The sequence below is a fragment of the Somniosus microcephalus genome, chromosome 23 (assembly GCF_052327205.1).
Source record: "Somniosus microcephalus isolate GS21.2 chromosome 23, FLI_Smic_1.0, whole genome shotgun sequence".
Taxonomy (NCBI): domain Eukaryota; kingdom Metazoa; phylum Chordata; class Chondrichthyes; order Squaliformes; family Somniosidae; genus Somniosus; species Somniosus microcephalus.
Window position 1 is genome coordinate 7,882,453 of NC_141009.1, and position 15,113 is coordinate 7,897,565.

The 15,113-nt window shown below is 44.5% G+C and overlaps 1 protein-coding gene across 4 annotated transcripts in view; it reads left to right on the plus strand.

Moving 5' to 3' along the window:
- The window catches only part of prrc2b (proline-rich coiled-coil 2B), a 92,874-nt gene that overhangs the window by 69,311 nt on the left and 8,450 nt on the right, over positions 1–15,113 (plus strand). For all 4 annotated transcript variants that reach the window (XM_085965327.1, XM_085965324.1, XM_085965325.1 and 1 more), the window contains exons 25-32: positions 1,493–1,685; positions 2,560–2,669; positions 3,014–3,141; positions 3,506–3,740; positions 4,017–4,196; positions 11,575–11,666; positions 13,030–13,135; positions 14,095–14,313. In XM_085965327.1, the coding sequence (XP_085821453.1) occupies positions 1,493–1,685; positions 2,560–2,669; positions 3,014–3,141; positions 3,506–3,740; positions 4,017–4,196; positions 11,575–11,666; positions 13,030–13,135; positions 14,095–14,313 (1,263 nt within the window). The remainder of the gene's footprint in view (positions 1–1,492; positions 1,686–2,559; positions 2,670–3,013; positions 3,142–3,505; positions 3,741–4,016; positions 4,197–11,574; positions 11,667–13,029; positions 13,136–14,094; positions 14,314–15,113) is intronic.

The following is a 15,113-nucleotide window of genomic DNA, read 5'->3' on the forward strand; positions in this document are numbered from 1 at the left end:
AGGCCTTGACATTCTTCCTAAAAGTGTGATACCCATAACTGAACACAATATTCCAGCTGAGGCCCAGCCAGAGATTTGTAAAGGTTTAGCATGACTTCCTTGGTTTTCTATTCAATGCCCCTATTTACATAGCCAAGTTTAACCGCCTATCAACTTGCCTTGCCACCTTCAAAGATTTGTGAATGGAAAACCCCAGGTCCCTCTACTCTTGTACCCACTTCAAAATAGTATGTTTTAGATTATACTTAGTCTCTTCATGTTGTTTCTCCCAAAGTGCATCACTTCACACTTATCCGCATTAAATTGCATCTGCCATGTGTCTGTTTATATTAACCTTGGGGTGCCCAAACTACAAGACAGGCCATATGAGGCTTATGGGCTCTGACAATCCAGCCCAGGCACCACAATTCTATTTTTGCTTTAATTTCTTACTCACTAATTTATCTTGATTGGGTTACATGGGCCTGACCTATACAAAGGGCTGTTCTCAGTGCTTTTATAGGACTATAGGAGTGGGCCATTCCGCCCCTCAAGCCTGTTCCGCCATTCAATTAAATCACGACTGATCTTTACTTAATTCCATCTACCCACCTTGGTTCTGTATCCCTTAATAATCTTCCCTAACAAGCATCTGTCAATCTCAGTTTTGAAATTTTCAATTGACCCCCCCCCCCCCCCAGCCTCAACAGCTTTTTGGGGGGGGAGAGTTCCAGATTTCTACCACCCTTTCTGTGAAGAAGTGCTTCCTGACACCACCCCTGAACAGCCTGGCTCTAATTTTAAGGTTATGTCTCCTTGTTCTGGACTCCCCCCAACCTCATTATAAGTGGATTTTGCCTCATCCTGGTGGATAGCTCTTCTTCAAAGGACAAAAAGAGGCCATCGGGCCCAACAAGCCCACCCCACCCAGTCAACGGTGCCACCTCACACACCTTTCACCCAACACCGAGCAGCACTATCTCCTCAGAGAGGCAAGAAGACAGCAACAAAATATTGTGGCCAATTCAGGGGAAACCAGGGAGTGAGAAGTTTCAGATTTTTTAATAAGTTTTTAGCAGCGTTATAACTAATTGAGTGTGCTGAATTAATAAGGTGCCAAGTTGAAATGAACTAGCTGCGAAGCTCTGACTTTTTAACTGATGCCTGTGTCAATTTTTAACCTATATAAATTGTAAGAATGGTCGATCTACTTGTTTGGCGTTTAAGCTTTTCCCTCTTTTGTATGAAGGGGTTTTGTTGGCTTGTCGGTGACTTCCTAGTACAGGGTTCAAATGGGTTATTTTTGCTTCTACTCCGCGAGTGAATGAAATTTGTAACTCGTTCTTGCCTGCTGAGCTGATCAGTTCTCCATTCAGCAGGCATGGTTGTTTTCCGAAGCTGTCGGAATCTGTCCAATTAATACCTGACGGATGAGTGTTTGAATGAAGGCAGCTTTGCTGTTTTAGCTATGGGCCAACCTCCCTGAATTTCACGCCATTTTCTTTGTGATCAGATGGAGTCTGCCCGCAAGGCCTGGGAAAATTCTCCCAATGTTGCTGAACAGAGTTCTCCTGGCAGCAGTAGTGCCAGTACACAGACCCCGTGCAACACAGGGCCCCCAAGTGGGGTAGGCTACAGCTCAATTGGGTGTTCTTCTGTGCCACCCATGCCCATGGTATCAGTCGCACCTTCCGTGTCTTTGCCAGGTATGTGACGTCTTGATCTTTTGTGCTAATTGGGATCAGTGCCTGCCTTTTGGTTATCTTAAAAGACAGCTTTGGATAGTGACCCCATTGATTAAATTGATCAGTCATTTTCAGGGAGGTGGGGAAGATTGATATGTGCTTGCTCTGGTAGAATATGTCCCATCAGACTACCGTAGATATGTCAATGGTCATGGCAAAGTAGCACCTTGGATCCCACCAGCTAAAGGTTGCCTGTCAGTGACTGATTCCTGTTGGATGATCAGAGTAAATCATGTACATTAAAGACGTGCAATTAAAGCAAACATATTTGCTTGCTTTTTAAAAAGCTGCTAAATTTACTCATCAGATGTACTTACATGATTCCCATTTTCTGGAGTACGGTACAGATTTCCCCGGATTCTATTTGTAAAATACGCACAGTTTACTTCACAACTGAAAACGATCCAATACTTTATGCGTAAATGGAAATGCTTTACAAGCCGAGCTGCTTTGTGTAAAGGAATGTCGTCCTCTATTGTTTTGGTGTGTGTAACTAGATGACGTGTAATGCTTCCACTAGTGTGTCAGATTTCCAATAGTTGTGGGGAGCGAGAGTTTCGCATTCACTCACAGTAAGACAATCATGTTTTAAGAAAACATCTTTTTGTTCATAATTTATCCTCCTTAAAACCCACCTCTTTGACCAAGCTTTTGGTCACCTGCCCTAATATCTTATGTGGCTTGGTGTCACATTTTTTTTGTCATAAAATACTCCTGTGCAGCGTCTTGGGACATTTTACTATGTTAAAGGTGCTATATAAATACAAGTTGTTGTGTAAGCTAGATGCTCTGGATCTGCAAGTAGGAGAAACATTGTTTTTTTGCGGTTTTTCAGGGAGCCATATTTCTCCTTTGTACATGGACGGCCATGTTTTTGCCAGTCAGACACGACTCCTTCCTCAATCAATTCCACAACAGCAAGGTTTCCAGGCTGGACTCTCTCAGGTAACGGTGGAGTTTCCATTCACATTTTTGTATGAAAGCACCATTGACTTATCTGTAATTGCAATTGAGTTTTGAAAAACTTTGCAGTAATAGCGGTGAGTGCCAAGGTCTGCTGCCCTAGTCTGAATGTGCCGTTGTTCTGCAACACTGGCACTATTGAGGTGTTGCTGCTCAGCGAGTTATAGTGAGCCACTGTATAAACTGACAGACACTAGTACTTGCAGCGTGACTGAATGTAGTGAAACTTAACCTCTTCACGGGGGTGGTGGGGGGAGTTGTCCATTTTGACTTGGATGCAGTTGCGTTCGTTATCACAGCTGATGATTTTTCTCGCCTGTCTTTAGGCTGCTGCAGCACATCAGATTCCAATTCCCATGCACACGTCCTTACAGGCCCAGGCGCCTCTTGGATTGCGGAACGGGCTGCCTGTTTCTCAGTCCCAGGAAATGTTCAGTTCAATGCAGCCATTCAGGTACTGGTCATACCATTTCAGCGCAATTTAAAATTGCCAAACCTCTCCAGTGATTCTGTTTTATATAAACGAACGCAAAGTATTTTTTCAATTGCTCAATAAATTTGCACGGGCGATATTCTAGCAGAAGTTACATTTAATTTCTTACACACAAATTAAAAGATGCCTCAGGTTTTACAATGTCTTTTTTTTACATTTTTTTTCAATATTTAGCATGCTTTAAAGTTGGATTGAAGCTGATTCTGACACTTTCACCTTGTAACCTGAGCGTTTGATTTATTGAAGGTTCCAGTCAACTGTTTTTTTATTTCTTGTGTGTCTAGAGAGAGAAGTGCAGTTAAATGGAATTTGATGTTGTTCACAGATCACAAGTGTACATGCACCCCAGTCTGTCTCAACCGTCTACAATGGTCCTGTCCGGGGCTCCTTTGAAAACGCCATATACGGCTTTCCCTGCCGTTCCAACCTCCGATATGGTCAAACCGCAGCCAGGGTCTCATTACCAAGCAATTGGTGGAAATCAGCCCCTCATGTACGAAAGCCAGCTAAGCCAGCCCGGGCTCACCACTTCACAGATCATGGACTCCCAGCTTATACAGGTTCGGGAAATTCTTCCGACTGTTGTGTAGCAAAAATGGACATTTTTATTTCAATAGGAATCTTCAACAACAAAAAATCCACCTGGAGTTTTTACTTTTGTTAAAAGGGGCTGCGTGGGCCCAAAAAAAATTACTGGAACCATTGAACACTAGTGTATTTTCGCGATGCATCACATCCTATAGCATGTTGCATATAACCTATGTATTGTGCAGTTGGCATCGGTATGGTTTGATTCACATTCTAAACTATCTTCATTGTGTTTCCTACTTGTGCAGGTGACCATGTCCATGCCTGGATCACAGTTGTCTCTTCCCAGGTTTGGCTCAGGCCAACAGCAACTGATTGCGTTAACTCAGTCCATCCAGCTTCCCCAGGCACAGAGCTTGAGTGTTGGAGGGACCAGAAGACTCCTGCCCCCAGGATCCCAGCCTCCTATTCTACCCACTGGCAGAGAGGTCAGATCAATCAGCTTGATTTTGAGACAGATTGATGAGAGACATCCATTAAATACATAGAACTGGCAACGCAGAAACAAGCCGTTTGGCCCACCCGGCCGCTGTTGGTGTTTATCCTCCCCGCGAGCAGTATCCTAATTCCTTGTGCCTGCTCTGTTGCCATATCCCTTTATTCCCCTTTCCTTCGACCATCTGTCTAATTTAGCACAGGTACTAACTGTTGTAAAACAGTTGATTAAAGCTTTGTTCAACGCTTAGACCAAGTGCCTAGTAGTTTTCTTACGTCAATTTAATCAACTGTTTTACAACATGGAGGTCTAGTTGTGTCCTTCACTAGTTCCTGTTAAGAATGTCCTGCGCAAGCTGGGCCCGTGCCCAAGTATTTATATTCTCCCTGGACAGCGCCACCCATAGGCCGCTCAGTATTACTTCATAAGTCTTTCTTTCATGAATGACTGATTCAGGTCACTAACCGTAATCCCAAATCTGCTGTGAACAAGAATTGTGCCAGAGTTGGAGGGTGGGGAATGTTACACCCTGTTTGGAAAGGGTTTAGCCAGGTAACAAAAGCCCAGTTCGTCTCATATTATTGGAAGGAAAAATGCTAGAAACTAAATTAAGGCTGATCAGGGACAGATTTGTAAAGGACAGATTATGAATCTAATTGAATTCTGCAAGAAAGTTTACCAAGCATGTAGCCAATGGGAATGCAAGGGATCTGGCATATTTAAATTAGTAAAAAATGTTTGATGAAATACCACAGAAGAGACTTGTGAAGTTTCAGGCCCATGATATTAAAACTGAAGTAGTGACATGGATAGATAGTTGGCTGAAGCAGCGAGTAAGAGTAAATTTTTCTTGAAAGAGCTGCATTAGGGGCCCTCTTGTCCTCCATATACATCCAGTTTGAACGTGGAGTAATATCAATAATTGATGACAATGCCAAATTAGGGAGCATGGCAAACTGTCAGGAAGAATGCAGGACACTGCAGGAAGACGTAGGCAAGTTAGGGGAGTGGGCAGATATGCGGTAAGTGGGGTTCTACATAGTTAAGTGTGAAGTTGTACATTTTTGGCGGGGTGGGAAGAAGAGCAAATGGCAACACATCCTAAAGGCAAAACTCAATGTGAGAGGAGAGTTCTTGGAATATAGACACACAGATCTTTAAAAGCAGGATTGCAGGTGGAAAAAGCAATTATAAAGGGCAAATGGGATTTTTGGTTGTCATGCAGCAGAATCGAGTACTGGATCAGGGAGTTTGGTTAGGCCACGGTTGTGATACCATCTGAAATTTTACACACCCCTTAATAAAAAGGATATTGAAGCCGTGGACAATTCACTGGGATGATAACAGGCATGAGAGGCTATAGTTCCAATGACAGACTTGGAAAACTTAGGTGTCCTCCCTCAATGTGCCTGTTCATTTGTTCAGCTGAGTGGGACTGTGCTCACCATCTTCCACTCATTGCCTGAGAACCACATTCACTAGGAAGCTGCCTGGTATGAGGAAGTATCAGTGCAGTAAAAGACATGAAAAAATTGTGGCGCTTTTTTTCGTTGGAGCAATGCAGTTTGCTAAGTGATACAACGGAAAATGTTCAAAAATATGAGAGGGTGTGACGGGGTAGACAGAAGCAGACTTTCTTCCAGTGGTTGCGAGGTCCAGAGCCAAGGGGCCATTGGTACAAGATTAAATGCAAGAGATTGAAAACAAAGGGCGAGATAAACGACTTTACGCCAAGTGTTGTGAGGTGGTGGAATTCACTTCCAGGGTTCGTGGTTGAGGCAGAAACTAGGTCTGTGTTTAACATTAGATTGGAGAGGTGAAGAAGGAAAATGGAATGAGGACGGGGCAGATAAATGTGATTCGGACTGTTTGCTGACATGCTGTGTAAATGACAACTCTGACTAGTTGGGCCGAATGGCCTGTTTCTGTACTGTCGCTTCTATTTTTTTTATGCAAGTGGCTATTGAAGCAAAATCAGTCAATGGCCCATATTTTCCGATCGGAGGCTTCACGCGTGGGGAGGCCTCTTATCTGGAAAAAATTACGCCCTTACCGGAGGGCTCCCGAGGTGCGTAAACTTCCGTTCCTGGACCTCTCCAAACTCGAAATGCGCAGGGCCCACGTATCCCAGAGGCGCAGACGGTTCGCAAGTGTCCCCGGGATCACGTGGGCCATGGGGAGCCAATAGGAGAAGGGAATCTCCCATCATACACTTAACAGATAGACCTGTCAAATAAAAAAAAGACCAGGTAGGCCTCAGAGCGTCAGCGGGCGAAATCTCAGCGGGAATCGCGGAGCGGCGGCAGTACAAAAGGCTCCAGAGACCAGGTAGGCCTCAGAGCGTCAGCGGGCGAAATCTCGGCGGGAACCGTGGAGCGGCGGCAGTACAAAAGGCTCCAGAGACCAGGTAGGCATACCAATCTCCAGTCTCAGAGGGAAAGAAGTAAAAAGTAATCAAAGTGTGACGTCACTGGAAAGCAGGTAAGTGATTGGTTGGTGAGTATTTCTCTCTTTATAAACTTTAACTCTGTGGTTTATAGTTTCTAAAGTCTCTGTGGTGTAGCGGGGACTGTTTATAAACCAGGGCCCTTAAATATACTATTTAATGGTAGTGTAATTGGTGGGATTGATTTGATTTAATTTAATTGCAATTAATTAAAGGGTAAGTCATGGCAGGAGAGCCCGGCCCCATTGTATGCTCCTCCTGCGCTATGTGGGAACTCGGATACTTCCTGTGTCCCTGACAACTGTGTGCAGGAAGTGTGTCCAGCTGCAGCTGACCGCATTGCGGTGCTGGAGCTGCGATTGGATTCATACTGGACCATTCGCGAGGCTGAGGAGGTCGTGAATAGCACGTTTGATCAGTTGGTCACACCGCAGGCAAAGGTTGGACAGGCAGAAAGGGAATGGGTGACCAACAGACAGAGTACCAGGCATAGGCAGGTAGTGCAGGGGTCCCCTGTGGACATCCCCCTCTCAAACAGATACACCACTTTGAGTACTGTTTGGGGGGGGGGGGGGTGGCTTACCAGAGGAAGGCAGCAGCAGCCAACTTCCTGGCACCAGGGGTGGCTCTGCTGCACAGGACGGGAGGAAAAAGAGGGGGAGAGCTATAGTAATAGGGGATTCTATTGTAAGGGGAATAGATAGGCGTTTCTGCGGCTGCAAACGAGACTCCAGGATGGTGTGTTGCCTCCCTGGTGCAAGGGTCAAGGATGTCTCAGAGCGGCTGCAGAACATCTTGGAAGGGGAGGGTGAACAGCCAGTTGTCGTGGTACATATAGGTACCAACGATATAGGTAAAAAGCGGGATGAGGTCCTAAAAGCAGAATATAGGGAGTTAGGAGGTAAATTAAAAAATAGGACCTCAAAGGTAGTAATCTCAGGATTGCTACTAGTGCCACGTGCTAGTCAGAGTAGAAATAGAAGGATATTTCAGATGAATACGTGGCTGGAGGAATGGTGCAAGGGGGAGGGATTCAAATTCCTGGGACATTGGAACCGGTTCTGGGGGAGGTGGGACCAGTTCAAACCGGACGGTTTGCACCTGGGCAGGGCCGGGACCGATGTCCTAGGGGGAGTGTTTGCTAGTGCTCTGGGGGAGGGTTTAAACTAAAATGGCAGGGGGTTGGGAACCTGAACAAGGGGACAGAGGAAAGGGAAACAAGGATAAAAGCAAAAGATAGGAAGGAGAAAAACAAAAGTGGCAGTCAGAAATCAACGGTTTAAATCAAACATGGCCACAGTAAGTAAAAATTCTAATAGGTGTAAGAGCGTTAAAAAAACAAGCCTGAAGGCTTTGTGTCTTAATGCGAGGAGCATTCGTAATAAGGTGGATGAATTAGCTGCACAAATAGAGGTAAATATGATTTGATTGGGATTACGGAAACATGGCTCCAGGGTGGCCAAAGCTGGGAACTCAACATCCAGGGGTATTCAATATTCAGGAAAGATAGGCAAAAAGGAAAGGGAGGTGGGGTAGCATTGCTGGTTAAAGAAGGGATTAACACAATTGTAAGGAAGGATATTAACTCTGATGATGTGGAATCTGTATGGGTAGAACTGAGAAATACCAAGGGGCAGAAAACGTTAGTGGGAGTGGTATATAGACCTCCAAACAGTAATGCGGAGGTTGGGGATGGCATTAAAAGGGAAATTAGAGAAGCATGCAATAAGGGCACAGCAGTCATCATGGGTGACTTTAATCTACATATAGATTGGGCTAACCAAATTAGTAACAATACTGTGGAGGAGGAATTCCTGGAGTGTTTAAGGGATGGTTTCCTGGACCAGTATGTCGAGGAACCAACCAGAGATCAGGCCATCTTAGACTGGGTATTATGTAACGAGAAAGGATTATGTAACGAGAAAGGATTAATTAGCAATCTTGTATGAGGCCCCTTGGGTCGGAGCAATCATAATATGATCGAATTCTTATTTAAGATGGAGAATGAAGTAGTCAAATCAGAGACTAGGGTCCTAAATTTAAATAAAGGAAACTACGATGGTCTGAGGCACGAGTTGGGTAGGATTGATTGGGGAATGTCACTCAAAGGATTGACGGTGGATAGGCAATGGCAAACATTCAAAGACCGCATGGATGAACTACAGAATTTGTTCATCCCAGTTTGGCATAAAAATAAAACAAAAAAGGTGACTCAACCGTGGCTAACAAGGGAAATTAGGGATAGCATAAGATCCAAGGAGAGCACATATAAATTGGCCAGAAAAAGCAGTAAACCTGAGGATTGGGAGCAGTTTAGGATTCAACAAAGGAGGACAAAGGGATTAATTAAGAAAGGGAAAATAGAATATGACAGTAAGCTTGCAGGGAACATAAAAACTGACTGTAAAAGCTTTTATAGATATGTGAAGAGAAAAAGATTGGTGAAGTCAAGCGTAGGTCCCTTGCAATCAGAATCAGGGGAATTTATAATGGGGAACAAAGAAATGGCAGACCAATTAGATACATATATTTTGGTTCTGTCTTCACAAAGGAGGACACAAATAACCTCCCAGAGATGTCGGGGAACATAGGGTATGATGAAAGGGAGGAACTGAAAGAAATCAGTATTTGTAGGGAAATGGTGTTAGGGAAATTAATGAGATTGAAGGCCGATAAATCCCTAGGGCCTGATAATCTACATCCTAGGGTACTTAAGGAAGTGGCCCTAGAAATAGTTGATGCTTTGCTGATCATCTTCCAGCATTCGATGGAATCTGGAACAGTACCCATGGATTGGAGGGTAGCTAATGTTACCCCACTATTCAAAAAAGGTGGTAGAGAGAAAACGGGGAATTATAGACCGGTAAGCCTGACATCGGTAGTGGGGAAAATGCTAGAGTCCATTATAAAAGATGTAATAGCAGAGCACTTGGAAAACAGTGACAGGATTGGACAAAGTCAACATGGATTTACAAAAGTTAAATCGTGCTTGACTAATCTACTGGAATTTTTTGAGGATGTAACTGGTAAAATAGATAAGGGAGAACCAGTGGATGTGGTGTATCTGGACTTTCAGAAGGCTTTTGATAAGGTCCCGCTTAAGAGATTAGCGTGTAAAGTTAAGGCACATGGGATTGGGGGCAAGGTATTGACTTGGACAGAGAACTGGTTGGCAGACAGAAAGCAAAGAGTTGGAATAAACGGGTCTTTTTCCGAGTGGCAAGCAGTGACTAGTGGGGTATTGCAGGGATCGGTCCTTGGGCCCCAGCTATTCACAATATATATTAATGATCTAGACAAGGGAACTAGATGTAATATCTCCAAATTTGCAGACGACACAAAGCTGGGTGGGCGTGTGTGCTGTGAGGAGGATGCCGAGAAACTCCAGGATGATTTGGACAGGTTGGATGATTGGGCAAAAGCATGGCAGATGCAATATAACGTGGATAAATGTGAGGTTATCCACTTTGGTAGCAAAAACAGGAAGGCAGATTATTATCTGAATGGCAATAGATTGGAAGAAGGGGAAGTGCAACGAGACCTGGGTGTCCTTGTGCACCAGTCGCTGAAGGTAAGCATGTAGGTGCAGCAGGCGATTAAGAAGGCAAATGGCATGTTGGCCTTCGTAGCGAGAGGGTTTTTTGTACAGGAACAAGGATGTCTTGCTGCAGTTGTACAGGGCCTTGGTGAGACCACACCTTGAGTATTGTGTGCAGTTTTGGTCGCCTTATCTGAGGAAGGATGTTCTTGCCATGGAAGGAGTTCAGCTAAGATTCACCAGGCTGATACCTGGGATGGCAGGAATGACGTATGAGGAGAGATTGGGTCGATTGGGCTTGTACTCGCTGGAGTTTAGAAGAATGAGAGGGGATCTCATTGAAACTTATAAAATTCTGACAGGCTGGGCAGACTAGATGCAGGAAGGATGTTCCCGATGGTCAGCGAGTCCAGAACCAGGGGTCACAGTCTAAGGATAAGGGGTAAGCCATTTAGGACTGAAATGAGGAGGAATTTCTTCACCCAGAGAGTGGTGAACCTGTGGAATTCTCTACCACAGAGGGCGGTGGAGGCCAATTCATTAAATATATTCAAGAAGGAGTTAGATATATTTCTTAAGGCTAAAGGGATCAAGGGGTATGGGGAGAAAGCAGGAACAGGGTACTGAATTTGGATGATCAGCCATGATCGCATTGAATGGCGGAGCAGGCTCGAGGGGCTGAATGGCCTACTCCTGCTCCTATCTTCTATGTTTCTATATAGATCACCCCAAAAACACTGTAAAACATTAAATACATTTTTTAATCACATTTTTAAAATGAGTTGAAATTACAATAAATATTTTAAACAAAAATTAATTTTTGTGGAAAAAAATTAATGTTTTTACAAGGCTAAAGATAAACTTACCTTTTTTTAAAGTGTTTTTAAATGATAAATGAGTGAAAACATTTTTTTTTTTTTTTACCTTTTTTCAACTCTTTTACCAGGCGTAAGATTTCTACGGGTTTTCAGCGGGCGAAGGTTCTCCAGAAAGCAGAACTCTCCCCCCGCAGAGGCCCTTCTCCAGGGCAGGCGTCCGATCTGTCAAGAGCATTCTTGACATGCCTGAAACCGGCATTTCCGATGTCCCTACGGGTGGGTACACAGCGTGTACCCACCCGTAGGCATCGGAAAATATGGCCCATTACATTTAAGAGGAAATTAAGTAAATGCTTAAAGAAATAGATTAACGGTTGCAGGCGGAGAGCAAAGGACTGGAGTAGATCGCTCCAATGTCGAGCTAGCACAGGCACGATGGGCTGAATGGCAACCGTGTATGATTTTTGAATGACTAAAGCTACAGAGCGATATATTTATGTAAACATGCAGCCATGAATAAAAGTTAGCGTCATTTCAAAGTCTTTTAATGCTGTCTGTCCTTTTTTAGATTTCCCAAATGGACCTTAAGGCATTTCAGTTTACAGACAACAAACCGGTTTCCTCTGGTATGTCTGGAGGTCCTGTCCCAAACCTCTTCAGGTAACAACCTTTCCTAAAACCTTTCGAGGGGAATTTTTGTGTTTTTTTTAAATGCAGTGTGCAAATTTGTTTTTTAAAAAGGGTCATGGTTTAAATAGGTTCTGTCAGGATCAAATGCTTAAAGATGAGCAACTGTTTACTAACGTATGCAATAAACCCAAGGTCAAATAATCTGCTTTTTGACGCTTGGGACTGCGGTTCCCTGCATAGAAAGAATTAAAGTGAAATTAAGATCTATGGAAAAGGAAAGGAGATGCATTTGAACCGTACTAATGACTACATGGAGTGATGAATCTTCATTACAGTATATTATTGACTTGTTCAAGTCCTGTCTGCACATATTCATGGGGTGGTTATTCAGATGCTGGTATCCAGAGAGAAGAGTTTAGCATCATTTACGGGGAGAAAATAAAAATGTAAACCAAAGATTTGTACCTGCAGCTGGTGGGGGATTATTCCAAATATAAACATGTAGTGGGTGTGTGTCCTTTTTAGAACAATTGACCAGTGTAATGTAACTTGACCAAATGAAGAGCTGATCAGATTAGCCCGGGGTTGACACATTTGTGAGCCATTAAAACTCTGTTTTACACACAATCCGTAATTGAATTTACCGAAGGTGGTAAAGTGTCTGCTATCTGTAAAATGAGCTCTAGTGTTTTCTTTTATTCAGTTACGGGATGTGGGCGTCACTGGCAAGCCCAGCATTTATTGCCCATCCCTATACAACGGAGTGGCTCGCTGGGCCGTTTCAGAGGGCAGTTAAGAGTCAGCCACATTGCTGTGGGTCTGGAGTCACATATAGGCCAGACCGGGTAAGGACAGCAGATTTCCTTCACCAAAAGGACATTAGTGAACCAGATGGGGTTTTACGACAATCCAGTAGTTTCATGGTCACCATTACTGATGCAGGTAGACTACCCTTTATCCGAACTTCCGAAAACCGAAACCCTCTAAAAACCGAAGGTTTTTTCGTTCAGCGTAAGTCGTGCGTGCGGACCCCCACCGGCGCCGACCCCCGCCGACTTACGCTGAGTGTCAGCGTAAATCGTGCGCACGGACCCCCGCCGACTTACGCTGAGCGTCAGCGTAAGTCGTGCGCACACACCCCCCGCGGACCCCCGCCGGCACCGACCCCCCCGCGGGCCCCCGCCGACCCACCTTCCGAAATCCGAAATTCTCCGAAAACCGAAACACGGCTGGTCCCGAGGTTTTCGGATAAAGGATAGTCTACCTGTACTCCCCAGATTTATTTCATTAACTGAATTTAAATTCCCCGGCTGCCGTGGTGGGATTTGAACTCTTGTCTCCAGTAACATAACTACTATGCTGCCATTCCTATTAACATTGTGCTTCATTTTAGACCCAGTTGTACAAGCCCAAGCGGGAAAAACTCTGGACCTGGACCAGCTGCTAACACAATGGGCCTGAATATACCAGGAACCATCCAGGGCCACTACGCCCAGCAGGTTTGTGATTGTGCCCATGGGTGGCAGTTTGACTTGAACGTAAAAATATAAAACTTGCAGCATCAGAATTGGTGAACAGAGGCACAAATTGCTGCGGGTGGTGTCTGATATAAAAATATTAAGAGATGAAGCTCAGTCTCGGGCAGAACTGTGAGCTGAACGTTCCTCATCGAAGGGATAGAGTAAAAATTAAGGGAGACGGGGCGACTGTTAAACAAAGATTCTGATTCGGCACTGGAGTGTAAGGACATTATGGCAAGTGGTGGAAAGGCTAAATCTGTTTTCCTAGAATGATAGAACAAGAAGGAAACTGTAATTCCAGTGAGAGTTTATTATAGACCACCAAACCATGGAAAGGAGATGGAACAAAAAGATCTGTAGACAACTTGTTCTCCTTGGAGCAGAGCAGGTCAAGAGGTGATTTGATAGAGGTGATAGAATAAATAAGGAGAAACTGTTTCCAGTGGCAAGAGGGTCGGTGACTAGAGGAGACACTTTGAAGGTGTTTGGCAAAAGAATCCGAGGCGACATGAGGAAACATTTTTTTACGCAGCGAGTTGTTGTGATCTGGAATGCTCTGTCTGAAAGGGCGGTGGAAGCAGATTCAATAGTACACTTTTTAAAGGGGAAATGGATAAATATTTGAAAAAGAAAAAATCTAATGCTTTCTGGGGAAAGGGTAGGTAATGGGACTAAGTGGATAATTTTTTTCGAGATCCAGCACAGGCAGAGTGGGCCGAATGGCTTCCTTGGTTGTATCCATACAGGTGGATTGTTAGCTTCCATCAGAATCGTGATTTATATTACCAATACATTTGACATTATTTGTTTGTGAACAGCAGGCACAATTACATTTTATTTTTAGAAATATAAAAGGTGTGTCTCGTAAACTGTTAATATCTAGTATTAACTATTGAAAAGCATTTAATGTTCTTTTGTTCCCCCCCTCCCCTCTTCAGATGCCACCCCCACCCCAGGGCAACATGATCATGCACATGAGGCCTCCCAATGTCGGAACCTATCCTACTCCAATTCAGCGTCCCGTAATGCAAATGAACAAGGGCCCCATTGGCCCTCCCGTCACGGTACGCCCACCTCGAATGCACAGCTCCGCTCGAGAGAATTCAGCACCGGCAATTCGAGCTTGCAACTCTGAAAGGGGAGAAGAGGATCTCAAGGTGAGCCAATGTAAATGTTACAAAGACTCCAGGGCACCTTTTCTGTTTCCCGCTTCCCACCCCATCTCCACTTTCTCAAAAGAAAAGGCCCTTCTTCGTGCTCCTGCTGACTTCACTCTTTCCCCCGTCCCCCAGACAAATGTTCGTATATCACAGCTGCCGCACTGAAGTGTGTGACCTGAATGTTGTTGTATGCAGAGTGTGTAGATGTGATAAATAGAGCACGGCCAGTACTTCTCTGTGAAATTAGTTCCTTTCTGATGCGGGAAGGCTGACGTGTAAAGCCCGAGTTACTAAGCTTCATGAGTGGAAATTGGGGTGAGGGGCATAATTCATTGGGGGCGGGGAGAGGAAAGACATTGGGTACTTCCTTGTCATGTTGTAAAAATCTGAAAATGTTTGGAGCTTACTGAATTCAGATAAAATAATGTTCTCCCAAGCAATGTTCCCGCTAAGCTGCATGGCCGCGCAGTCATCTGCAAGGTCCCGCGCGGGCCGCTCACCGGCTTTTCCATTGTAGGTACCAGACATGCGCAGAAATCTGAACGGGCCGCGCATTGGGGGAGGGAGGCCGCGTGGCTTACAGGGGGGACGTTGCTCCCACGATTGTTCTCCCTTACGGGCTGCAGTATTAAACAGCCCACATTCAGCTCTGGTAAGACGGGACTCCTCTACTTGAATAGAGATTGGCAAGTTACAGTCAGCTTTTTAAAATACTGAGAGACAAAAGGCCCGATTGTGTATCTTCATCTGACATTGTGTCAATGACCAGATTTAAGAATACGTGATTCCAAGGAGAA